At 39.1% G+C, this 25,150-nt stretch overlaps 1 protein-coding gene and 1 long non-coding RNA gene across 5 annotated transcripts in view; one reads left to right on the top strand and one right to left on the bottom strand.

Annotated features, from left to right (window-relative positions):
- Window positions 1-1,655: 1,655 nt before the first annotated feature.
- Window positions 1,656-25,150, top strand: part of CCDC187 (coiled-coil domain containing 187) — a 130,496-nt gene continuing 107,001 nt past the window's right edge. For 2 of the 4 annotated variants that reach the window (XM_074210687.1, XM_074210686.1), the window contains exons 1-5: window positions 1,656-1,796; window positions 5,065-5,108; window positions 5,678-5,778; window positions 12,721-13,433; window positions 22,278-22,358. In XM_074210687.1, the coding sequence (XP_074066788.1) occupies window positions 1,721-1,796; window positions 5,065-5,108; window positions 5,678-5,778; window positions 12,721-13,433; window positions 22,278-22,358 (1,015 nt within the window). In that variant the 5' untranslated portion in view covers window positions 1,656-1,720. Of the gene's footprint in view, window positions 1,797-5,064; window positions 5,109-5,677; window positions 5,779-9,117; window positions 9,305-12,720; window positions 13,434-22,277; window positions 22,359-25,150 lie in introns of those variants that run through there. The other 2 variants (XM_074210688.1, XM_074210689.1) reach the window with 2 other exon arrangements.
- LOC141505145 (uncharacterized) lies at window positions 8,006-12,482 on the bottom strand. Its single transcript, XR_012473547.1, has 3 exons — window positions 12,360-12,482; window positions 9,201-9,322; window positions 8,006-8,175 (listed from the first exon to the last, which is right to left on the bottom strand). It is a non-coding gene; the product is annotated as an uncharacterized LOC141505145 (long non-coding RNA).

Below are 25,150 nucleotides of genomic sequence, written 5' to 3'. Positions count from 1 at the left end.
CCTCATAACTAGAATGCTTTCTTTCCTTACTTCTGCCTCTTAGTTTCCTTCAAGGCTCAGATAAACTGAAAGCTCTCCCTAGCAACTAAAGTCTTCTTTACAATTATACAGTCCTTAATAAATGCTTGTGACTGACATTGAACAGATAAGGAATCTGAGTCCCAGAATGGTCAGTGATTTGCCTAGGATCATCTAGGCAACAAGCGACAGGATGCCAACTCAGATCTGCTCAAATTTAGCATGCTTTCCATTGTACTGACTGACAGTTTTTGCCCAGCAAGAAGGGCTTCCCTATTCAAGCACTTACACAAAAGGAGTTTCATCCTTAAGAAGGAAAAAGTGTCCAGGTGGTAACTAGTCTAATTGTAACATTAGAAACAATTTATCTCAACTAATAATTACCTAGTGTATTCTCTAATTAGAGTCTTATCTTTCTTCCAATTCATTGTCAGTGAAACTTCTCATCTCTTTCACCATGACCGCTAGACCTTTAGCCCTTCCCTATTCTTTTGGTCCATTCTGCTTTCCTCTTATGGTCTGCATTAGTTAAATTTAAGGAACCCACAGCTACATTGTGTTGGGTACAAATCTGTTCTGACAAGCAGTTTGGCTGTAAGATGTAGTTAAATTCTGAGAGCTCAGCTAGGGGATGGAGGATAACTTGAGATCCCCGGCTCCAAGCTCTCCTTCACATTTAGGATGATGACTGTATTTTTCTTTCCCTGGTGTGGGAGAAGAGTGCAGAAGCTTCCTCCTCCTCCTCCTCCTCCTCCTCCTCCTCCTCCTCCTCCTCCTCCTCCTCCTCCTCCTCCACCTCCTCCTCCTCCTCCACCTCCTCCTCCTCTTCTTTTTAACAAAGGGGATATTGTAAACAGACACCAGTCAGCCCAGAAAAGTTAGCTTCAAATGTAGCATAGAAATTGTCTATAAGAGTAAATGCCTGCCACTGAATTCCTTGACAGATTTTGAGATAAAAGAGGCAGACTGACGCTCCGGGATTCGGGAGCAGAGGATTTGGCTTTGGATCCTAACTTGCTACTTAATTATTTGAGTAACTTTCAGAAAGGTACCCACCACCTCTGGAACATCAGTTTCCTCATCTATAAAATGGAGAGTTTTAAACTAGATAATTCTTAGGGCCTTGGTTTTTGTTTTTTTTTTTATTTGGTCTAAACGTTATGAGTCCATGTACCAGTTTCCTGGATAGTGCTTAGATAACATCAAACATCAGCCATGATATTTGACTACAAGACCTCCGAAGTTCCTCCCTTTTCTTTGAACTTCTTCCATACATCTAGCCAGATCCCATCAGGCAGAAAACTCTGCCTACCTGAGGCATCAGGTAAGGGTCCCAGTATGCTCCTTTTCTCCTTTTTTTGAAGAGTAGAGGTTGAAGGAAGAGGAAAAGGAGAGGACCCGGACTGGAAAGGGATGCTTGCTTTCTACTCCAAAGGTTCCTGAGTGGGGCGGGGCTGCTGGGGCAGTGCCCACCAGGTGAAGCAGGTGAAGCCGACAAAGGGACCCGGATGAACAGAACCGCGCCCGGATTTTCTCTCTCTCCCTCCTCCTCCCGATTTGCCCCTCCTCGCGCTTTAGGCTAGTTTTGGGGCGGAGCTGGGCGGGGATACCTGGGTTCCTCCGGCAACAGCCTCAGCCCAACTAACAGTCAGGCCAGGAAGGAGGCTGGGTTGTTGGCTGGGGTTGTTATTTGTGTTTTCAGATGGCTCTCTCAGATTCCAAGGGGAACCCCCCAATGGCTTCTCCTGCTGCTTCCCTCCCATCAGATCTTTTGCCTGGTGAGTGATTTGAATCTAAGCTCTTGGTGGTGGATGGGGAAATAGTTGGAGATGGGACAGAACAGGGCTAGGAAGTGGACTTTCCCTGAACACAGGTGATAGGTCACATCAGAACCTTTCCAAAGGCTGCAGAAACTTGAGCTTGCTTCTCTTCTCCTCCTTCACCACCTTGCCCATTCTGAGTCTTCTACCAGGAGCAGTTGTCTCCTCTTTCATTATAACCAGCACTTGAATGGCAGACCAGGAAGCCAAAGAACAAAGTGAAGGGTGGAGATGGTTTTGGTTTTTGTTGTTTGTTTTTTAAAAAGGACCAGTTCTTTGGGAATAGCTAGATGGTTGTTGTGTGGGGCGTCTCGATATGAAGGTCTCTTTCCCACAAACCAAGGAGAGCTCCTTTTCACTCCCATTCCCCTATCAGCATTTCCGTTAAAAAAAACAAAACAAGCATTATAATCCTTTCTGGAGATTAAGGTGCCAAGCAGCTCATACTTTCCTAGGGAGAACTCACAACACGCACCCAAATAAGTATGGATACAAAGGTAGAAGTGATAGAGGCAAAGGAGAGGTTTAGACAAAGTGCTTTAGAAAAATTTGAGGAAGGAGAGTTCCTTTTCAGTTAGGGAGGATTCCCCACTTTCATTTAAGGAAAGCTTCCTGGAGGAGGTGGCAGTTGAACTAAACCTAGAGGGAGGAGCTTGGTGGGTAGAGATAAACAAAGAGTAGGTCCTTTCTGGAATTTATTGTTTCTTAAGGACCCACGGAAGGAAGTAGCTAAAGAAAGACTAGATTTTCCCAATCCTATGGGAGGTGAGGAAGAGATTTTGAAGCCCTCTATTATCGGCATGCTATAGCCTTGATTGTTCAGTTTCCAGTGTGAGTATTTACAGTTTTAAAACTGGCAAACACTACAAATCAGAGCTAGTTTTGTTGTTTTGTTGATTTTTCTAGACTTAACAAAGAAATTGAGAATATATTAATAATGCAGATTAAACTTAAAAGTGTGCGTTTTTTGGTAAGGAGAGCCTAGCTGATTGTTAAACATTTATTAGCATATCCCTGTCTATACTGTATCCCTATCCCAACTGAAAGAGTCCAGAGGGCAAGAAGTGGTATTTATGTGTTTCTTATCCCTTATCCCAATCTTATGCTGGGCTCAGGCTTTGAGTGGCAATATAATCTTGCCCTCATGTGGTAGGGGTCAAGCAGGAGATATTGGTCACAGAAAAACCAACAAGACCTTTTAAGACTCTATTTTTCATTTATTTATTTATTTATTTTTTGCAAGGCAATGGGGTTGTGATTTGCCCAAGATCACACAGCTAGGTAATTATTAAGTGTTGGAGGTCGAATTTGAACTCAGTTCCTCCTGACTCCAGGTCTAGCTGCCCCAAGAACTCTAAGACTCTAGAAAGAATTCTCTATTTTTTTTTTTTTTGTCAGGTAGGTAACACTTTATTCCTATAGGGCCAACAGCTACTTGTTTTGTGATCTTGGGCAAATCATTTAACATACAATAGGATTCAATTGTTTCATCTGTAAAATGAGAGTTTTGAGCTAGATGATCTCCAAAGATCCTTTCCAGTTTCAAATATTTTTTTTTGCAAGATATTGAGATTAAGTGACTTGCTCAGGGCCACACAGCTAGCCAATTATTAAGTGTCTGGGGTTGGATTTGAACTCAGGTCCTCCTGACTCCAGGGTCAGTGCTCTATCCACAGTGCCACCTAACTGCCCCTTCCAGTTTCCAGTTTCAAATCCAGAGGAGAAAATGAACATTTACCATAAACCAAACAACAAATCTACAAAAGGAAATGCTTAGTTTATATTAGAGACCTGACATTTCAAGTTTCGCATTCTAGTAATGTTCCATATGCTGTACAGTATGTCAGAAACCTTATAAAGTCTTTAATTTTTTTGGACCATGAGTTAAGAATTGATTTGATCATGTTTATCAGGAGTAATTAGCATTTTATTTTGAGACAGTCCCTACAGAAAGCCAAGATACATCATTTTGTACTTTTCTAATTTTTAAATTCAGATCCTTAGAATTGAAATATACCTTAGAAACTAATTTAACTTCCCTCCCAATGAGGAAAAATTAGATGCCTCTGCTGGAACATCAGTTCCACTTTGACTTCCCATAAGAACCATGGCTTTGATTAGTTGGCCCTCCAGTTGGCTAGGTGTCTTTCTTCCATTTCCTATTTAGTAACTCATAATCCTAGATGAGGTTGTCTTTGTGGTAGGTCTGAAAATAACAGACATCTTTCTATCAGAAGAGATTATTCCAGGCATGAGTTGAAGGAAAAACGAAGAAAATATACAGATCCCTCAAATTTATATTCTTTGAATCTGGGGTTCAGAGGCAGGTTCTATGAATATTTTTTGGCAGTACTTCTTTAACACGCTTTTTGGGGCAGAGGGGTTAAACTGAAAGGAAGCACTCCTTGCAAAGTCTTGGAAGTGTTAGGAGGGGACTTGAAGCTATTAGTAACTTGTTGAGAATACTAAGCTCACAGAAAGCATTCAAGAATCTTATCAGTATGTCAAGGTTTTTGGTTGATTTATAGAGGGATTTTTTAAAGTATTAGACCATAGGGGCTGGATATGGCCAAAGCAATTTATGAATTCATTTGCTAAACATTTGGAGTGTCTCATTTAGTAATGTTTAAAGTGACTCCACCAGGAGTACCTGGGTTCAAATCCAACCCCAGACACTTAATAATTACCTAGCTGTGTGGCCTTGGGCAAGCCACTTAAACCCATTTGCCTTGCAAAAACCTAAAAAAAAAACCCAAAACAAATGAAGTGACTCCACTAGGAGTCCAAAGACATCATTTATTTCTGTCTCTTCCTTTATGATATCTTCCTAAATTATTTGATTATTGAATAATATTATTCTAATGCTTTGCATCTGCCTTCTGCTTTGCTCCTTTTGAGTTTCTTTGAATTTTGATCAGCATCTTTGTGTCGGTGTTGAACTATGGAAACATTTGATGGATAATACTTTCTGAAACTATTCTCATTCTGGATCTGAAAAAAAAATCAGATCCAGACAAAAAGGAGATTCATAGAAAGGTGGCAACGATTTGTGTTTTTAAAAGGCAAAAATTACACAAAAGGAATTTAGTAGCTCAAGAATTCCTCAGAAGCTACACAACTTATTCCAAAAGCACAACTCAGTGTGCCCAAGGGGAGATTTGGCTTTGAGGTACATGGGCATTATATGTGCTCTGGAATTCTCAGCATCTGCATATCATTTCCCCAGATGTGGCCTTGGCTTGGACCAGCCTTCAAAGAGCCAGGCATGTGGTAAGTTGTTCTGTTTGATCCATTTTGCATTTAGATCTCTTTCCTGCTTTCTCTGACTTGGAGGCTTTGGGGCTTTGCTTGCCTGGTGTGTACTGAAGTAGCTAATCAGAGGATCTGGTCAATTTGGATCTTTCCCAGATAGTGGGATGTTGATTGGCTAGGAGGCTTTGAGGCTTAACTGCCCTTGGGGAGGTGTCTGGGGAGATGGCTGCTTGATGCTATAGTGACCTTGGAGCTCTCTATTATAAGCTTCAGCTGCTTAGTGATAAGTCCTTTGTAGGTAATTACCAAGCATGTGGGTGAGTACAAATAATAGGAAAACTTTGGGGTCTGTCTTATCTTCACAGCCTTCTGAATACTTTCCAAGACAGTGGGCATGTCCCAGCTTGCAAACTGTTTGTCTTTCTCCTCTGAGAGGCGGTGAGAAATAAATAGTAGCATTAATTAGAGCCAGGCTGTGTGCTAGTCTAGAAAAACAAGCAACCACCACCTCCTCAACTCTGCAATAGAAGCAGCTGGTAAAATGGGGCATCTGTCCTTCCAGAGACTAAATGTGCTTTTTTTAACAGCTACAACGAATGGAGAGTGAACTGGACACACCCAGGTTGCAAAGGGTCAGCAGCCAGATTTGCAGATCACTTAATGGTGGGCAAGAGAAACTGGTTTCTTGGTGAGTGGAGTTGGGCAAGGGTTGGGCTATGTTTATTGAAGAAGGAGGGAATACAGTACCATTGGATTGAAGGTTCCCCTTATAATATCTGGGGCTTTAAGAATTGGTCTTGGTGAAGACCATTAGGATGGAAGAGCTGGTATTTCAGGAACTTAAGAAACAGATCTCAGTGGGGAAGATAACTAGCATTTATATAGAACTTTGAGGTTTGCAAAGCACTTTATAGTTTCTCATTTTATCCTTACCATCACATTGAAATTATAATAGTGAACTAGATGCTTTTATTATTTCCATTTTACAGATGAGGAAACTGAGGTGAAGGGATTAAGTAATAGAACATTATAATGGAATTTGAACTCAAAGCACTCTGACTTTAAATCTAACATTCTCACTTCCTCTGCAAGTAGGGAAAGAGGTACAATTATGTCACTTTTCATTCTAACCCTAACTTATCCCAACTAAGAAACCAAACCTTATAGAAATTTTCCTAAACCCTATATTCTGACCGAGGAAGCAAATTTTCCACTTAAGTCTAAAGCCTAGTAAAGTACCTAGCATTCTTGCCCTCAAAATACTGGGGCATTTAATTGCAAAGTCTAGTGTGAGAAATATTTTTTTTCACTCTTGTGGACTCTCCATCTTACCAGGAAACAACACAGGGTTGTGATTAGTCAATACTCAATTAACTCTAGCTTTGGCTGGTTCAAAGTTAAGTGAACAACTGACCTTTCAAAAGCATGATAGAATTTAGAGCTGGAAGGGGTTTGAAAATTCTATCATCTAACCTCTGAGTTTCACAGATGGGAAAACTAAAGCTTAGAGGAGCTGTGATTTGCCTGAGTAGCATGACAACCAGAATCCAAATCATGGTCATCTCCTAATCCAGTGGCCCCCCCCACCCCAAATTGAGTGTATTTTTTATTGTACTCATGTTATATATACATGCACACAGAATGACTATGGTGTATATATTATACATATATACCTATATATATTCACATGTATAAAACACATATGCATAGAGTATATACAATATAATAATTTATGAACATTATATTATATGTATATATTATAAATGTATATTTTAATCAACATCTCACCTCTTCTTTTTACATGCCCTATTTTAAGTTATTATACTCAAAAATTTGGTTTTTGGACTAAGGATGGGCAGATCACCCCTAATTTGAGTGTTTGGTGAAGCATGAGTTTTTCCTATATCCTATTGCCTCTCAGATGCTTAAGACCAGTTAGCACCTTCCCAGATTCAGTTTATGAAGCACAGAACTAATAAGGTCAAGTTTTGATTCCCCAAAGGGAAAAATGGGCTTCTCACATGGAAACTGTTTCACAGTTCCAGCACATAATACTTTTCATTCTATTGGCTTTATCCCATAGAACTAGACAGAATGACAGGAGATTAAGTAATGCCTAATTAGGTGATGCCTAACAAAGGATGACTCTCCAATAAACATTTTCGCTTCTAGAGAGTCATTCTCATGGCAGACCAGGAATGTCTTGATAACATGCTATTGTAGAATGTTAGATCTGCAAATTTCCTTAGAGAGAACAAAGGGTTCTTAACCTTTCTTTGGCAGATCCCTTCTCATAATGGAAGGCTATACTAAATTCTAGTTAGTGGTCAGTGAAAATAAAGATGGAATTTTTTTTTCCTCATCCAAGTTCATAGAAACTTCTGAACTCTATCCATGGTCCATGGATATATCTACTCTAATTTTCTCATTTGAAAGATATAAAAACTGGGAAGCTAGAGTAGGGAAACAGATTTGTCCTAGACTCCGTGGCAGAACAAAGAATAGAATCCAGATCTCTCAGCCCCCTAATTTTTTTAACAAGTTGCCCTGGAAATCTAAATTGTTTCTTTGTCTAAAGAATAGTCATTCAAGATTAAACCATGATTTCAACATAGGAGACAATGCCTAACTTTGGGAGCGTATGTTCTGAGGCCTAGATGCTTTGTTTTAAAGTAAAAGTTATTCCTGCATCCTTGAACTAAAGGAGGACACAGGAATCATGGATTTAATGTTCATTTTTTTTTTTGACTGAGCTGACCACCACACAACCTTAGACCATCAAACCATCACAGGGTTAATGTAAATCTGCAGATTCAGTAGTTTGCAACTTGGAGCTAGCTGGAAGAGCAGTGGAGAGGAGGTGGTTAGAAAGTTCTTCCAGTTTGATATAACTCACTCGACAACGATGCTGTTTATTTGGTTTTATTTTCTCATTCACTATGTATTTGTTTTCATAATTTTGCTTTTATTGGCAGTAAAGTGTTTAAAGTGACTGCTCTGTTGTATTTATTGATGCCGTTTCTTCCTGGAGAGGTCGTAATCTGCAGCTGTCTGATGGAGACAGCTTAATATCTAGGCTGTTTTTCTGTTAATGGAAAAAAAACAGCTCTAGAGCAGTCATCTATTACAAGGGAATTGATGCTGAACTTCTATCATTCCTGTGTATAGACACTCCTCCCCCCACCCCATACACATACATGCATACTTACATACACACATACACCCTTCCTTTATGAGATCAGACTTGCAGTGAAAATGTGGTTAAAAACTTAGCCTAGTTTTGACTAGTTTGGGAGTTTTGAGGTTTGGGGGGAGGGATAAGGTCTTAGGGTATCCTCCCCCCTGAAAAGATTTTGGCTGTCAAAACGCATGTTTGCATGATGGGAGCTTCCCTTGGGCATATGGGGTGAATGGTGGAGATAATAATGACAGGGGAACCATATTTGGGGTTCTCTGGGGCTGGTTTTTAGATTTGAGTATTTGGATTCTGCATTGTCTCTCTGACCCACAATCCTGTCTCTGATGGGGGCTCTGAAGGCCAGCTTGAGGAAAGTCATGCTCATTCCCTCATGTTACCTTTCAAATCAGGGACATTTCCAATCATGCACAGGTTTTCCTTGGTGACCTGCTACAGATCTGTCATTCAAGGATTTATGCCAATCTTTTAAAGTCTTTTTATACTTTGAGTCTGTTTCCCATCTGCTAGGGGAATGATTTTAATAAGTTTATTCCCTAGTGAATGGTCTGGGGCCTTAAAAATCTTTTTCAAATTTCAATCTCTGCCTACTACCCAAGTCAACTCTGAAGTTTTAGTGTAAGTCATTTAAAAACAAAATTCCCCAAGAAGAAGGTTTTGATTCACTTAAATCTCATCTAGTGACATCCCAGACAGTACAAGAAATCAAAGAATCATTCCCTTTGTGGTACCCAAGAGGCCAGGGTTCTTTAGGATGTGGCAGAGCTGGACAGTAGCATCGTGGTTGGAATTTTTCCCCCCAAGGTAATGTATCTATTTTGGAACCTACTAACAAATCCTAGGGATAACCTGCATTTTAGGAAACAACCTGAACATGGGAGGTATGTGACACTCATCAATAATAAGCATCTAACCTGATGGGGAGCAGAGCATCCTTGGAGGCAGTATGCCTTCTCACAGAGACCTCCTTCTTGTCTTTGAAACTGGGACATTAGTTCCTGAGCAGCAGCCTGTTATGGTGAGAAGACTATTGAACCTGTGGTGGGGGGGAAGGTCAGAAGACCTGGGTTTGGACTGTGCCACTTACTTCACTGTGTTACCTTGAGTAACTCAAATGTTTGAATGAATGGGGGGGCATTTATTAAGTGCTTACTATATGCAAAAGCACAGTTGTGAATGCTGGGAATACAAACAGAAAAGGCTTCATGCTTTCAAGGAGCTCCTATTCAAAGAGGAGGTTTTAGTTGCAAGTCTGATGGAAAGGGTGGTCATAGGTCTTCTTTAATGTGGCATCCCATTGATAAAACCATCTCTACTTCTGTGAGCCATTTGATTTATCCAGTGTCACTTTTCTAAACCTGTTTTCTCATCTACAAAAATGGGGATAAGCCTCACTCTCATGGGAATAAGAGTCATGTGGCATTAGATGAGGCAGCCTGATTCCTGAAGACTGAATTCAAGCCCTCCCCCCCCCCACTTATTGATTCTATGACTCCTATGCATGGCATTTAAGTTCTCCATAGCCAGGCAAAGCTATTTAACTGTCCAAACAGTAAAACTATTGCTAATCTGCATTGTAGGAGTCCTTCCCAGAAGATAGCCATAAAGGAAAAAAGTACCCATTTATAAGAATATCACAGTCCTATTTGATTTCACAGCTTTGTGAAGATCAGATGAGAAAAATATATGTATATATAATATGTATCATATAATGAAATATATATAGTATATATAAATATAAATAACATAATATACCATATATAAAAGCTCTTTTAAAAATTTGAAATATGAATTATGAAGATGATTATGAAGGGATCATGTAGAAAAGGGTGGTCTGCTTCTAGGAGACCACAGATCTGAATTTTCCCCATTGTTATTTCAGTGCCTCTTTGTATTTGATAGTGTTTTATTCTTTCTCATTCTAGTTTCTTTTTGGAAATCCAGTGTTGTATTAGAGTAGCTGGGTGGCACAATGGAAAAAGTCCTGGATTTCAAATCAGGAAGATTCCTCTTCCTGTGCTTAAATCCTAGTTCACTAGCTATGTGACCCAGGGCAAGTTACTTAACTCTGCCTCAGTTTCCTCATCTGTAAAGTGAGTTGAAGAAGGAAATGGTAAACCATTTCCAGTATTTCTGCCAAGAAAATCTCAAATGGGGTCATAAAGTATTGGACATGACTGAACAACAAATGTTGTATTTGCATTTAAAGGATTTTACTTATTTGTCTCTTCCTCCTGTTAATTGTTTTGCTGCAGAATGGTTTTTCCAGCTGTCTCCTTCCCTGTCATCCAAGCCCTTTATAATAAGATTCCCAAAATAAGCTTCTTTAAGGAAATTCCCAACTGTGTAATGGAAAAATCTTGCCAAGAATTATTAAAAGAAGTGTCCTCCCACACACATCAGTTTGGGGTATAAGCAGGAAAAAGGACCGTTTGTTTAAAACAGGATGGGGTAGGAAAAAACTTCTGAGCCCAAGGATTGATAGAGGATTAAAGATAGAAGAATATAGACTTAGAAACTAGGACAAGAGGAGCAAAATAAGTTCACAGACTGGTTTGAGATGACCTCCAGCTTTCATTTTATAGATAGGGTAACTGAGTCTCAGAGAATGTAACTTGTTTAAAGTCATTGGATTATTGATAGGAGTTGAGGTCAGAATCTACAATCTTTGACTCTTAAGTGCCTTTGGAAATAATTCTAAGCCAGAGTTTGAAGGCCTCTGACAAAGAAAACCTGTGGCCACTTTTCAGTTGAACTTTTAGAGACTAAGATCTGAGGGCTAATTTACCTTTTTCACTCTTTTCTTGTCTGGCTTTCAGCTCTGTCAATAGGAATAATTTAAATTGAGGACAGAATAAGAACTAGCTGTTTTGTTGATCTGTGTATTATTTGGTCTTTGGAAGGTGGTAGTGTGGGTTGATTTAAGATAGGAACCTATGGACCCAACTTTTCTTACAACTCTAAGGCTTATGAAATCAAGTATTAAAGTGAAATCTTAATTGCCTCAAGGTCACGGGTTAACTTTGCTCTATCATATGGTTAAAGACTTATTCCTCTAATTCTGGACATCTGTCTCAAAGTGGTATGCTCAGTAGCAGGGGATCTGGGTAAGAGAAAGGGGAAGGGGATGAGGATAGCTCAAAAAGGCCTTTCTCCCCAACTGGAACATAGTTTCTAGAATGATGGTGGATTAGGAACATTCCCATCATTCTCATATATTATGGTTATGTTGTCATAATATCCTCTTAGAATTCTCCCTCTTGGAGTGTATCACTGGAATTTAGTTTTTTGCCAGTTTCAAGCTTGACAGGCCTAATCTGCCTATGGGATTTCAGGGTGTCATACTGGGCAGTAGAACTGATTTGCTTTAAGGGATGGAGACATGGCGTGTGTTTGGATCCACGGCAGAATGTTGGTCACCCTGGAGTGTGCTTTTACATCCTCTGCAATAGGAAGTTTTATTTTAGATTTAAGCTGTTACTTTACCCCAGATACTTGATTGATAGCTTTCCATCATGGGAATTTCCTCTAACTAGTTGCTGTTGTTGTTGTTCAGTTGTTTCTATTGTGTCCCAACTCTTTGTGACCCCATTTGGGTGTTCTTGGCATTGATACTGGAGTGGTTTGCCATTTCCTTCTCCAGCTCATTTTACAGGAACTAAGGCTAATAGAGTTAAATGACTTACCCTGGGTCACACAGCTAAGTGTTTGAGGTCAGATTTGAAAAGGAGTCTTCCTGACTCTAGGTCTGGCACTCTTATCTACTGCATCACCTAGCTGCCCCCCAACCACTTGTCAGGACTCCTCGGATCCTGCTTACAAAGCAGTTAGAGACTTGCTAATATATATTTATCTTTCCTGAGTATGGAATAAGGGGAATGAGAGTGGGTAAAGAAAAGGTATTGATGGTATAATTTATCTCCTATGAAGAAATTGTTCATCTATAGAAATGCTTGGATTACTAAGTAAATTTAAATTCAAATTCTAACTTGCATGTGATATTGGGCTGGAATCACTTAACAATGCAATGCTCTCCACCTGTGAAATGGAAATAAAATTCATCTTTCTCTTACCATTATCTGAGTGAAGCACTTTAAAGTGGAAAGCTTCAAAAAAGATTTCTGTAATACATTTTGACCCATATGATGATGGTGCTCATGAGTAGCATGTAAAGTGAGAGACCATTTTCCCTACTGGGCTTGTGCACCCTGGAAACAAGGTGTTCAATGTGATGTCATCATCACTCATCAGGTAGTGCCATCTTGAATCCACAGATTCACAGACTTGGAAGGGGTCTTGAAGTCTTGTAGGTCTAGTCTTGAAGTTTTGGTTATAAGTGATATTCTCTTTTAAGTTTGATTTCTTAACATGACTAGTTGGTTTGATATTTGTGTATATGTGTGTGTGTATGTTTGTTTTCTTTCCCCTCATAAGGGAAGACTGGAACGGTTCTTGTCCTGTCCATACCAACCTGAGAGTGCCTTATTTTCCCGAGGACTTCACCATGGCACCTACATGTATGGCACCCTGGGTCGTTCAGGAGTCAGTTACCTTCAGAGAAGAACCAGATTGCAACCTAGTAACTTATGGGGGACAAGTGACTCATATGGATCCTGTGACCTATGGCCCAATAATAAAAGAGCAGGACTTTAACTACCAACTTGACCCCAAAGGAAAGTGTACAACGGATGATTGGTCCTCCGGTTTGCCAGTCTTTATTCCCCTTACTTCAGGAGACTACCATCAGTTCTTGACTAGCGTCCCTTGGAGGGAAAGATCACCTCAGTCTCTTGACTTCCCTGCCAATTTTCAGAAATGGCCATTGACAGGGGTAAGGAGATCTTTCCCTGCCTCTTGGCTGGAACACGTGAGAGAGAGGATCTGTGCACAGAAGCATCGACATCCCAATATTTTCCCTGCCACCTTCCAACCTCGCTCTAGTACCCCTCAAGCTCTTCCCCGGAAGCACATGTCAAAGAGAAATGTCTACAAAATGAAGTCATCATCTTCAAGTTCAGCCCATGCTGGTCAAGTCTCAACAACAAGCTTGGATTCCTATGAAATGCACCGTGCAGTTTCTCATAAATATACACCAAAGAGAAAAGACTACAGAGTCAAATTTTCAGCTTCAACTTCAATAGACCCATGTAAGTAATGCCTGCTTTTAAGTAAGGAACTGTGGACAGACAGAGAAAAAGTGGGAGGGTATGGTTAGGTAAAAGAAAGCAAAGGAGGTGGTCATGCAGTATAGTACAGAAGTACTTTCTCTTCATTCAGAGGATCTGAGTTCAAATTCTTCCTTGGACTTTGCAGTAAGTCACTTAAATTTCCTGTTTTTTTATATGTAAAATGAGAGTATTGTTCTAAATGGTGTCTGAAGTCCTTTTCAGCTTTAGATTTATGATACTGAAGAGGAAGGAAGGGAGCAGAAGGAATTCTGGTAGAGTCCTTCAGGGATAATGTCAAAATTTACTCATTTGCTCAAAAAGTCATACCTGAAAGTCATACCTGAAGTCTTGACACCCACAGATATATCATTGTTCTCAGGGAACTTAAGAGAATGAATCTCAGGATCAGATAATCCTGAGTAAGTTCCATGCAAAGGTAAATTCTTTTTTTTTTTTTTTAATATTTATTCTCTTTTTGTACAAATAGTTTTTTTATACATTAATAAAATGTTCTTGTTTAAGAGTAAACAGAATACCCCCTCCCCCCACAAAATATAGACTCGCTTGAGCAATAAAGTAAAGGGGAGAGGAAAAAAAGTAAAATAAAAAAATAATACTAATAATTGTAGGTATGGCCAGGTGGCGCAATGGATGGAGCCCCAGCCCTGGAGCCAGGAGCACCTGAGCCCATATCCAGCTCCATGAACCCAACAATCACCCAGCCATGTGACATGCAAGCTACCCCAATCCCACTGCCCTGCAAAAACCAAAAAAAGAAAAAAAAGGACCCAAAATAAAATAAAATAGTAATAATAATAGGGGTGGCTGGGTGGCGGATAGAGCATTGGCCCTTGAGCCAGGAGTACCTGGCTCCAAATCCTGCCTCAGACATCCAATGATCACCCTGCTATGTGGCTCCAGGCAGGCCACCCATTTGCCCTGCACCCCCCAAATAATAATAATAATAATAATAATAATAATAATAATAATAATAATAATAATAATAATAATAATAATAATAATAATAAATGTGCTTGAGTCTTTGTTCCAACACCAACAACTCTGTCCTGGGTGGATCACATTCTTTATGATAAGTCCATCACAAAAGTTACTTCCATATTTTTCCACCATTGCCATTGCTGATAGCAACAACCTCCTTTTGTATTTCTCCACTACCATGTACTATATTTTCTCTCTCCTTTCACTCTGACTCTGCTGTAGGGCAGCTGAGTGGCGCAAAAGACAGATCCCTGGTACTAGGGCCAAGAGCCCTTAGCCCCCCTACCACCCCTTAGGCCCAGCATCCACCTGGCCCTATGGTCCTGGACAGGCCATCCAATCCCAGCCCCTTGCAAGAAGTAAAAAAGAAAATGTGTTATATCTGACCACTGTACTCCCACCCATGGTCCATCCTCTCCTCCATCACTCACATCCCCCCCTTCCCCCATCCCCCCCTTGCCTTCTTACTCCAGATGCCTATATCCCATTGAGTATATATGCTGTTTCCTCTCCTAGCCACCTCTGATGAGAGTGAAGATTCCCTCATTCCCCCTTGCCTTCCCCCTTCCATATCATTGCAATAGCTCATTGTAATAAAGAAAAAACTTGTTATATGAAATATCCTGGCCTATTCCCCCCTCTCCTTTTTCTTTCTCCCATTACATTTCCCTTTTTTTCTATTGACTTCATTTTTACACCATATTTTATCTTCAAATTCAGCTTTCTCCTGTGCTTCAACTATAAAAGCTCCCTCTACCTGCTCTATTAACTGAGAAGATTCATATGAGTATTATCAGTGTCATTTTTCTATGCAGCAATACATACAGTTCATCATCATTAAGTCCCTCATATTTTCCCCTTCTCCTCCAATCTCTATGCTTCACCTGAGTCCTGTATATGAAGATCAAACCTTCTGTTCAGCTCTGGCCATTCCAACAGGAACATTTGAAATTCCCCTGGTTCATTGAAAGTCCATTTTTTTTCCCTGGAAGAGGACATTCAGTCTTTCTGGGTAGTTGATTCTCGGTTGTATTCCAAGCTCTTTTGCCTTCCGGTATATTATATTCCAAGCCCTACGAACTTCCAATGTAATTGCTGCTAAGTCTTGTGTGATCCTGACTGCAGCTCCATGATATTTGAACTATGTCCTTCTGGCTGCTTGTAATATTTTCTCTTTGACTTGGGAGTTCTGGAATTTAGCTATAATATTCCTACGGGTTGGTTTTTTGGGATCTGTTTCTCGGGGGTATGAGTGGATTCTCTCCATTTCTATTTTGCCCTCTGCTTCTAGAATATCAGGGCAATTTTCCTGTAGTAATTCTTTGAAAATGATGTCAAGGCTCTTTTCCTGATCATGACTTTCAGGTATTCCAATAATTTTCAAATTATCTTTCCTAAGTCTGTTTTCCATATCAGTTGTTTTTTTCAATGAGATGTTTCACATTTTTCTTCTAATTTTTCATTTTTTTGGTTTTTGAAGTAATGAATCCTGGTTTCTTGTAAATTCATCAATCTCCCTGAGTTCTATTCTTTGTCTGAAGGATTTATTTTCCTCAGAGAGCTTTCTTAATCTCTTTTTTCCATCTGGCCAATTTTGCTTTTTAAAGCATTCTTCTCCTCAGTAACTTTTTGAACTGTTTTGTCCATTTGACCTAAGCTGGTTTTGAGCATGCTATTTTCTTCAGCATTTTTTTGGATTTCCTTGACTAGGCTGCTGACTTCATTTTCATGTTTTTCCTGCATCTCTCTCATTTCTTTTCCCAGTTTTTCTTCTAACTTCCTAATTTCATTTTCAAAGTCTTTTTTGATCTCTGTCATATCCTGAGCCCAATTTCTATTTTTCTTGGAGTCTTTAGATGCAGGAGCTTGTGCTTCCTCATCTTCAGACTGAGTATTTTGATCCTTCTTGGGCTCATCTGCAAAATATTTCTCTATGGTGTTCCTCTTATTTCTCTGCTTGCTCATTTTCCCAGCCTGAGCCTGGTTTTGGGGTGCTTCCTGAGCTTTTGGGACACTCCCACAAGGGTCTCAGTGTGTGAGGCTCTGTCCTTCCTCCTGGTCTGTGAATGACCATATGCGCCCCCCTCTGCCATGGGGCTGAGGTGGGGGGCCCTGCTGTTCTATGTGGGGGCCTAGACTGAGATCAGGATCTGAATGTGTTCAGAGCCCCAGGGTCCTGTTTCAGGGACAGAGCTCTGCAGTCTCTCTTTACTCCCCTCCCTAGGTTCAATGGGCTCATGCCCTGGGGGCTCTTGCTTACTGGCTCTGCCTGCTTCTGTTCCTGGATCTGGGCTTCCAAAAGACCACCTTGCTCGCTATGTGTCCTGAGGGCTGGGCTCCACGTGCTCACTCTGGCAGGGGTCCCCTGCTGTTCTTCCACTTTGTGCCTGATGCTCCCCGGGGCATAGCTCAGGAAACTCCCCCGCTGCTGTGAGCTGTGTTCCCAGCGCTCTGGGGCTGCTTCCAGGAGGCTGAAGTTTTTTCACTCTAACAGGCCGCCCCTCTGACCCCGGGGAGCAGAGCCTTTCTGCTCTTTTCCAGGGTACCTTGAGTAGGAGAACTGCTTCACTGGGTCCCTCTGTGGGTTCTGTCTCTCGAAAGTTTAGTTAGAGTCCTTAGTTTCAAAATTTTATGAGAGAGCTTCTAAGAGATGTTCTTCTCTAGTTGCCATCTTGGCTCCACCCCCAAAGGTAAATTCTAATTCTGGAGGGTACACTATTAAATATCAAATGATTCGTATAATCATCAAGTTATTGGGAGTTCAGAGAGAAGAAAGAACTTGTGAAAGGCTGCATGGGAATGAAGGATATGGCCCCAGGAGCATTAGTAGTCAGGTTCTGGGGAGGGGACATGTAGGTATCTTGGTGACTTGGAATGGACCTCAAATGATTCCTCATAAGGATCCTGAGGATTGTTGTCCAGAAAATAATTGTGTTTTTTAGGGATGGATGGGGGAGGAAAGAGAGATAAAGATTTTGTTGTAATTTTGGTTTTAATGATTGAGAACAGGAGAGCATTTCAGAGGAGAGGCCAGGATGAGTGATAGATTTGGAGACAGAAGGAGGTATTTCTCAAATCAATGTCCCTGGCCTCTTCCTTATGATAATTCCTGTAATAAGGAAGGTGTCAGAAAAAATTTGAAGTTCAGTGACTTTTCTGGTATAGTTTCTCTATACAAATAAGTTGCCCAATGGCATCTAGGAGAGAAACCTAGGGAAATGATGAATACCATGACCAGAGGCAGGGTTGGGTCATGATAAGTAGTGTAAAATGTCACCATTTTACAGAGTGATCGCAGTAGGAAATCGCTCCAAGGGTGGCTGCCTCACTTGGACTTTTCTGACCAATATTTATGTATATAAAACAAAAATAGGGTAGTCTATGTCAATGTTCAGTCATTTCAATTATATCTAACTCTTTATGACCCCATTTGGGGTTTTCTTGGAAAAGATATTGAGATACTTTCCTATTTCCTTTTCCAGAACATTTTACAGATGAGGAAACAGGGTTAAGTGACTTGGTCCCATGGTCACATAGCTAATGAGTGAGTGAGGCCAGACTTGAATGTAGGAAAATGCATTTCCCTGGTTCCAAACTCAGGTTTTTATCCACTGTACCACCTAGATGCCCTACCCTTATCAACATCTTTGCCAATAGATATAGCTTAATTAGCACCTAATGTTTCTCTCTTGATGCCTCATCCAATGCTGATTCTTTTATACAGAATTTTTCAAAGAATAATTAGTACTTACAGTAGGGTATAATCAACTCTCAATTATTAGTCATTTTTTAACCTATCCTCAAATGTGCTTTTAGGTTGTGAACCCAGGAGAACCCTGAACTAGTCTCATATTGGTATTAAAACCATTAATTGCATATTAATATTATAGATGTTATTTGTAATATCTGTTTTATATATATATATATATATATATATATATATATATCCTTTAAGCAAAAAATCCATTTCAATTGGCATTTAGTGGATGTTCAATTGAAAATATTGCTTTATAAAGCCAAGAGCACAAATATTTTTTGACCTTTGGCCCTTCTCTTCCTTCTTTTGTCCTTCTTGATCTCTGGTTCTTTACCTAATCTCTACCTTCCAAAGTCAACATTATTTCCACTATATCTTTTTAATGTTGTTGGTCTAATTCACGCAATTAATTTTCCATCGAGCTGCACATATTGAGTAGTGTATGTGTTTATGTCACCAGAAGCTAGGCCCTTTAGGGGAAGAATGCTATTAATTTAAATAATGTCTTGTAAATAGTATTTAATAAAAATTTCTTGGTTCATGTGTGATTCTTTAAGGATCCCAAGATTGACAAAATTATCTCTGTATTTTCTTCTCCCAGTGGATCTATTGTGAAAGTCAACCTCAAGCTGATCTGTCAGGGCTGACTCCCATTTGATTGATAAAGATGATGGCAGGAGCTTTTTTCCCTTTTGCATCCATCTCTAATTTAATGTCCCTATGGTCATTAGCAGCATTCTGAAATGGCTTGAGTGTATTCATCCCCACCTCCCACCCTGACTCTGGCAGTTGGCTCAGTATTAAATGCTGTTGGCCATTGCTAATGGCTCTGTTGAAGATTCCAGTGACATCTGACCAATTTATAAGCCATTTTTCCCTCTACCTGTAGGGATTGCTGAATATCCATTAGCGTAACACTGCCAGCAATTATTGTTCATTCTGTGATCCCAATCTATAAGTTCTATCATTTACAGTTTGGTGTCATTTATATTTTCTAAAGTGTCTGCATTTTAATCTCCCTGCTTATTTGAACTCTGGGAGTGGAGTGCTTTGTCTAGCATGCTTCACAGAGCTAGGAAAAGCCCTTTTAAGGAGTTTGTAAAGAGTCTTTCACCACCATTCTAGTGTTTTGGTTGGGAGTGGGGGTGGGGGGATGGGTTGGAGTTCCAAGGGCATTACTATCTAAGGAAGAACTGACTTGTAGCATTTTGTGGAAACTGAGGTATCCTATAATAGATTACTGGCTCTTTAATTTAAAATAGGGTTTTAAGCATAGGGGAAAAAAGGGGCTTTGCATTAGACAGTCATAGATTGTCCCTCTAACTCTGGCTACAAACTGATCCCCTAAAGAGGCAATATCATGAGACCAAAAGATCACCATACCACGAAAATCAGATTTTAGTCCTGGATCTTTGATTATTGGATATGTAATTTTTAAGCAAATTACTGATAATTTCTGAGTGTATCTCTTCCCTAGTAAAAATAAAGGGATTGGGGTGGCTAGGTGGCTCAGTGGATAGAGCACTGGCCCTGGAGTCAGGAGTACTTGAGTTCAAATTTGGCCTCAGACACTTAATAACTACCTAGGTGTGTAGCCTTGGGCAAGCCACTTAACCCCATTGCCTTGCAAAAACTAAAAAAAAAAAAAAAAAAAAAAAAAAAAAAAGGATTGATTGCATTAGGTAATTTCTCAGGTTTTTTCAGCCTTAATAATCTTTTCCCCCCCATTTTAAATAAATTTATTTATTATTCCAACTACATGCAAAGATAGTTTTCAGCATTAATTTATTGTTTAAGTTTTGAGTTCCACATTTTTCTTTCTCCCTTCCCCTGCCTTGCGAAGAGTCATCTTATATTAGTTATACATATATAAAGCTATGTTAAACATGCAAATATTTAACATAGAAATATATAACCTATATTAATAATCATTTTGTATATAAAATAACCATATTAATCATGTTGTGAAAGAAGAATCAGAACAAAAGAAAAAAATAAAACATTTTTAAAAATTGACAATAGTCTGCTTTGATCTATAGTCAGACTCCAAAGCTCCTTCTCTGAATGTAAATGGTATTTTTCATTGTCTCTGATCATTGTACTGCTGAGAAAAGCAAGTCCATCAGAGATGATCATCACATAAAGTTGCTGTTAATTTGTATAATGTTTTTTCTGGTTCTGCTCATTTCACTCAGCATTAGTTAACAAAAGTCTTTCCAGACTTAATAAACTTTGACTCTAACCCTCACTTTAGACTCTTCTATCAGCCCAGGTGAGCTCTTAAAATGTTAGTGCCATTCAATTAACAATCATTTATTAAATGTCTACTATGTATCAGGTAACCTGCTAGGCAATGGGGATAGAAATTTCAAAGTAGTATAGACTCTGTGATATAGTATATATACATATATATATATACATCTAAAAGCCATATAGATATTAAAAACTAGCATATCTACACACAGACACACACAACACACATGAACATACATAAAACACACAGGCACACACACAACCCTCCATCCTCCCATGGTAGGTTGTGTTAGAACTGCATTTTGAAGTAATATGAGGATTACAGGAGTCAAAACATGTGAGGAGAGCATGGAGCATGACCACAGTAAAGGGAAAGAAATGGAACTCTGCTCAAGAATGTGGCTGGCTCACCATATCCTATCCCTTCCAGCAGAAATATGAACTCTAAAACCCTGTTCTGCTGAACTAATAATATTGTCTATATAAATGGAAATATCTTATAGGGAAGGCAAAGGAAGGGAATAAGAATTTTGTAACTACTATATCTGCATGTATATATATGAATTTTACAAATATTTCGTTAATCTTCACAATTACCCTCTTCACTACTAAAGTCCATGAAAGTCAAAAGATAAGGGAGCACCCAATGGAAAGGGATATCTTTACTTCTAATTTTATGGTGTCTGGCCATTTCTGAGTTGTCACTCTACTTATTTCTAAATAGGGTCACTAAGTGATGGGGTGGATAGAATGATGGGACCTGGAGTCAGGAACACTTATCTTCTTGAGTTCAAATCTGCTCTCATTTGTAAAATGAGCTGGAGAAAGAAATGGCTAAATACTATACTAATTTTGCCAAATGGGGTCATGAAGAGTTGGACATAACTGAAATGACTGAAGGACATAACTGAAATGACTGAACCAAAACAATAATTTCCAAAATGAATAGTCAACAGTTATATGTAGAAGTGGGAAAAAGATAATATAACTATTTTGGGGTCATTTCCCAAATCATTTATATATTTAGCTTGAAGTATATAGTATGATTAGGAATTAAATTTGACTTTCAATTATATTGACATTAGGTTAGTGCAAAAATGAGTTTTGGTATATCTGAAAGAAGATAGCCTAGAAATTCACCAAAGGATAGAAAGATATTTGTATAGGAATGAACGTTCTAGAATTCAGGAATTTTTAACTTGGGATCTATGAACTTTTTTTTTAAATTGAATAATCATTTCAATTATAATTGGTTTCTTTTGCAATCCTATGCATTTTATTTTGAAAAGAGGTTCATAAGTTTCATCAGACTACCAAGCTGGTCCATGATACACAAAAAAGGTTAACTCCCTGCCTTAGATAATCATTCATAGATATAATAGAACTTGGATTTTTTTTTTGTTTTCTTTTTAGGGCTTAGAAATTGTTTTAGGAGTGGTTACTATATGTATAGTGTCTCTTATAAATCCCCCTATGATTTATTAATCTAGTAATAGCTCACTTGTAGATAGCAGTTTAGGTTTCTTTTCCTACAACAACCCTGTGAAGTATGTAGCATACTTTATTATACCCATTTTAAAGATGAGAAAAACAACCTCTGAGTAAATGACTTATTCAAAATCACATATCTAGTGAATTAAGGGAGAGGGAGCATACCTAGGAGTTCTGACTCTAAAAGCCTCCCTTCAATAGATAACTAATTTTATGATGATGCTTGTTTAACTTTAGTTGTGTGTATGAAAAAGATACCTTAGTAGTTCTTTTAGTCAATTATTTCTCTTTCTCATTTCCCCCCCTCCCCAAACACCATCAAGGTGAAACGGACAAAATTAGAGAGTCCCAAAGCTCTGGATCTACTCGGTCACCTTCCCCAAGAAGAGTTATAAAAAACTCTGGTAAGTTGTTTTGGCTGATATTATTGTTGAGGTTTTGTTTTGGGTTTTCTTGGTGGGGGGGAGGAGAACGAAGAGACACTCCAACAAAATAAATGCTTTAAAGAAAAACAAACAAAACCACTTTGGTTGATGGTCTAAAGAAGAGGGTTTGACTGGAATAATGAGGAAATGGTGGGAGGACTTAGAGTTGAATGCAGTTCTATGGATGCTTTGTGACCTTTAGAAAGTCCCTGACCTGGGCCAAGTAGGATGGATGAGCTTATTCAATTAAGAGTCAGTAAACACTCTGGCAGTATTAATAATACTCTAGAGCTCTGCTAGGATATCATTTTGGGGAGCTAAGGCAGGGTGTCTTTGCTAACCTAGCCCCTTCAGATGAGTGAAGGTCTTGAATCCCAACTTACAGTAAATTTCATTCTAGAATAAATGATACTGAGTGATACATGAGAACATAGTACAGATTTTAATTCTGCTAATGAATTTTTAGAGAGTTTTCTGCCTCCTTCTGGATCTTCATTGCCCCACATGCAAAATGAGAATTACAGTCCTAAATTACCTCATAAATAGTTGTCATTAAAAATGACTTCTGTTAAATATCTTGGATAGTCCAAAGTTATTATTCATAAAGTTGTTAACTAATTATCATATCTGTAGCATCGATTTCTGTTCTTTGGACACAGTAAAAATAGTTTGCTGAAAAATGAAAATAATGTTTTACTATATATTCATATGAATAAATACTAACACCTAGGTGTTTCTAGGTGAAAAAGGAAAGCTTATATGGTGGATGATGTGATGAAGGGTGAGAGTGTCAGTTTGTTATCAGACTAGACATGGTTATGAATCACCAAAGGAATGCTGAACAAGAGTGGGGGGAGGAATCCTATGTAGTTATTCAGTACTTTGAATGTGAAGATAGGGATGCTGTGAGCATAATGTGCTGGGTGCAAAAAAGGTTATTTAAAATGCTTAAAATATAAAATAATTTTCTTCCTTCATCATGCCCCTCCCCCTTTTTGTTTTAATGGATCACTTGAAAAATGACCTGCTCTCTCCCTGAGACTGGGTCACAAGACCATGCCATGTGGCACATTCATCATTGTAGCCGCCAATGTCACCGAGTCTGTGTTGACCATTAGTTCCTGTCAGTGATGAAGTCAAAGCAGGGCTCAAAAGAGATGAATTGGGGGTCAGGGGTCCAAGTCACAAGACCTGGGGATTGGATGAATTATAAATTTGCTGTAGTTAACGAAAAATTAAATCACAATAGTTATAAAATATTCATCTGTCCAGGCAGCAGGAAAATGGAGCCAAATGTTTAATTTTAGATGATAATACCTTGCTTTGCATTTTTTATCAGAGATTAAGTTGGTACCAAGATGTTGATCACATACTCAGGGATTTAATTCATTCTCACAGACTAAAAATTCTTTTTTAAAAATTAAGATTAGGTTACTTGGGAGGGGGGGAGTTAGGGTGAGAGATGTGTCCTGAAAGGCTCATTAATTTGTTTACTACTCCCATGGCAATCTTACTGTCAAGCTAAACATTGGATGAGTTAAAATCTGAGTTAGGGGTGCTCAACATAAGGGTGGATGAAAGGTAGGCATCACAGAAACTGTGCTTAATGCCAATTGAAACCTCAGATAATGTTAAGCAGCTTCCAGCATTCCTGGCCAGATGGGTTCCATGAGTGATCTTAATGATTCTTGGGAATTAAAGATTAGGTCAGAGGTGGGGCAATTGGAGCTTGGACCTAATGGATCCAAATGACGTGAAAGAGATGGAAGAATTAATGGAAACCTTATATTCAGGATAATTTATATCTCAAAAGAGCAAGGAAAGCATTCCTATGGAACTGCTTTGGAAAAAGCAATGGACTTGGAAATAAAAACCTGGATTCTAGTTCTAACTTTACCCTTTGCTATCTGTGTGATGTTGGTCAAGTCGTTTTACTTTTCAGGGTTTTCATTTCTTCATTGATTAAAATGGAGTATGATCTAAATGGGACAGAATGTGGTGCCTAGAGTCAGGAAGATTTGTCTTCCTGATTTCAAATCTGCCCTCAGACACTTATGAACTGTGTGACCCTGGGCAAGTCACTTAACCCTGTTTAGTTTCCTTATCTTAATATGAGTTGGAGAAGGAAATGGCAACCCCCCTCCAATATTTCTGCCAGGAAAACTCCAAATGGGGTCATGAAGAGTTGGACACAACTGAAATGCATGAACAAAACCCAACAAATTCTCTAAATGATTTTAAAGGTTCCTTCTAAAGGTTCTGACATTCTGTATTTCTGATCTTAGGTTCCATTCAGATAATTAGGATGCCTGTAAAACTGCTTTTGAATCTTGTTAGCCCACTAAAACAGAAAAATTATTCTAATAGAAATGCTGATGATAGCAATGATGATTATAATAAGAGTTTTTGTATGAGGTAGTATATATCCCAAGCACAAAATTAGACCCTCTGCTCTGGGTCAGGGTTATCATATCATTAGCTTCCATCATAGACTGACCTTGGCTGGCCTTGTGCACAGACTAACTTCATCCCCTAGTTCTGGCTACACAATGACTTTCTCTTTGACACCAGTGCTTTCAAGTCATTTTTGCATCCCTCTTGCCTTGAACATTATAGGTGCCTTTACACTCTTTGAATTGAATTGATGAGCGTGTGTGTGTGTGGGAGACTATTAGAAAAGGGAAAACCATTTCTATAACTAGAGTCACAATTTAAAAGAGGTATTAGCAGTCATGATAAATAAAGGTTAACATCCTCATCTGTGATCTATA

Source organism: Macrotis lagotis, chromosome 1, assembly GCF_037893015.1.
Source record: "Macrotis lagotis isolate mMagLag1 chromosome 1, bilby.v1.9.chrom.fasta, whole genome shotgun sequence".
NCBI classification, from domain to species: Eukaryota; Metazoa; Chordata; class Mammalia; order Peramelemorphia; family Peramelidae; genus Macrotis; species Macrotis lagotis.
This window is presented reverse-complemented; position numbering and strand designations above follow the sequence as displayed.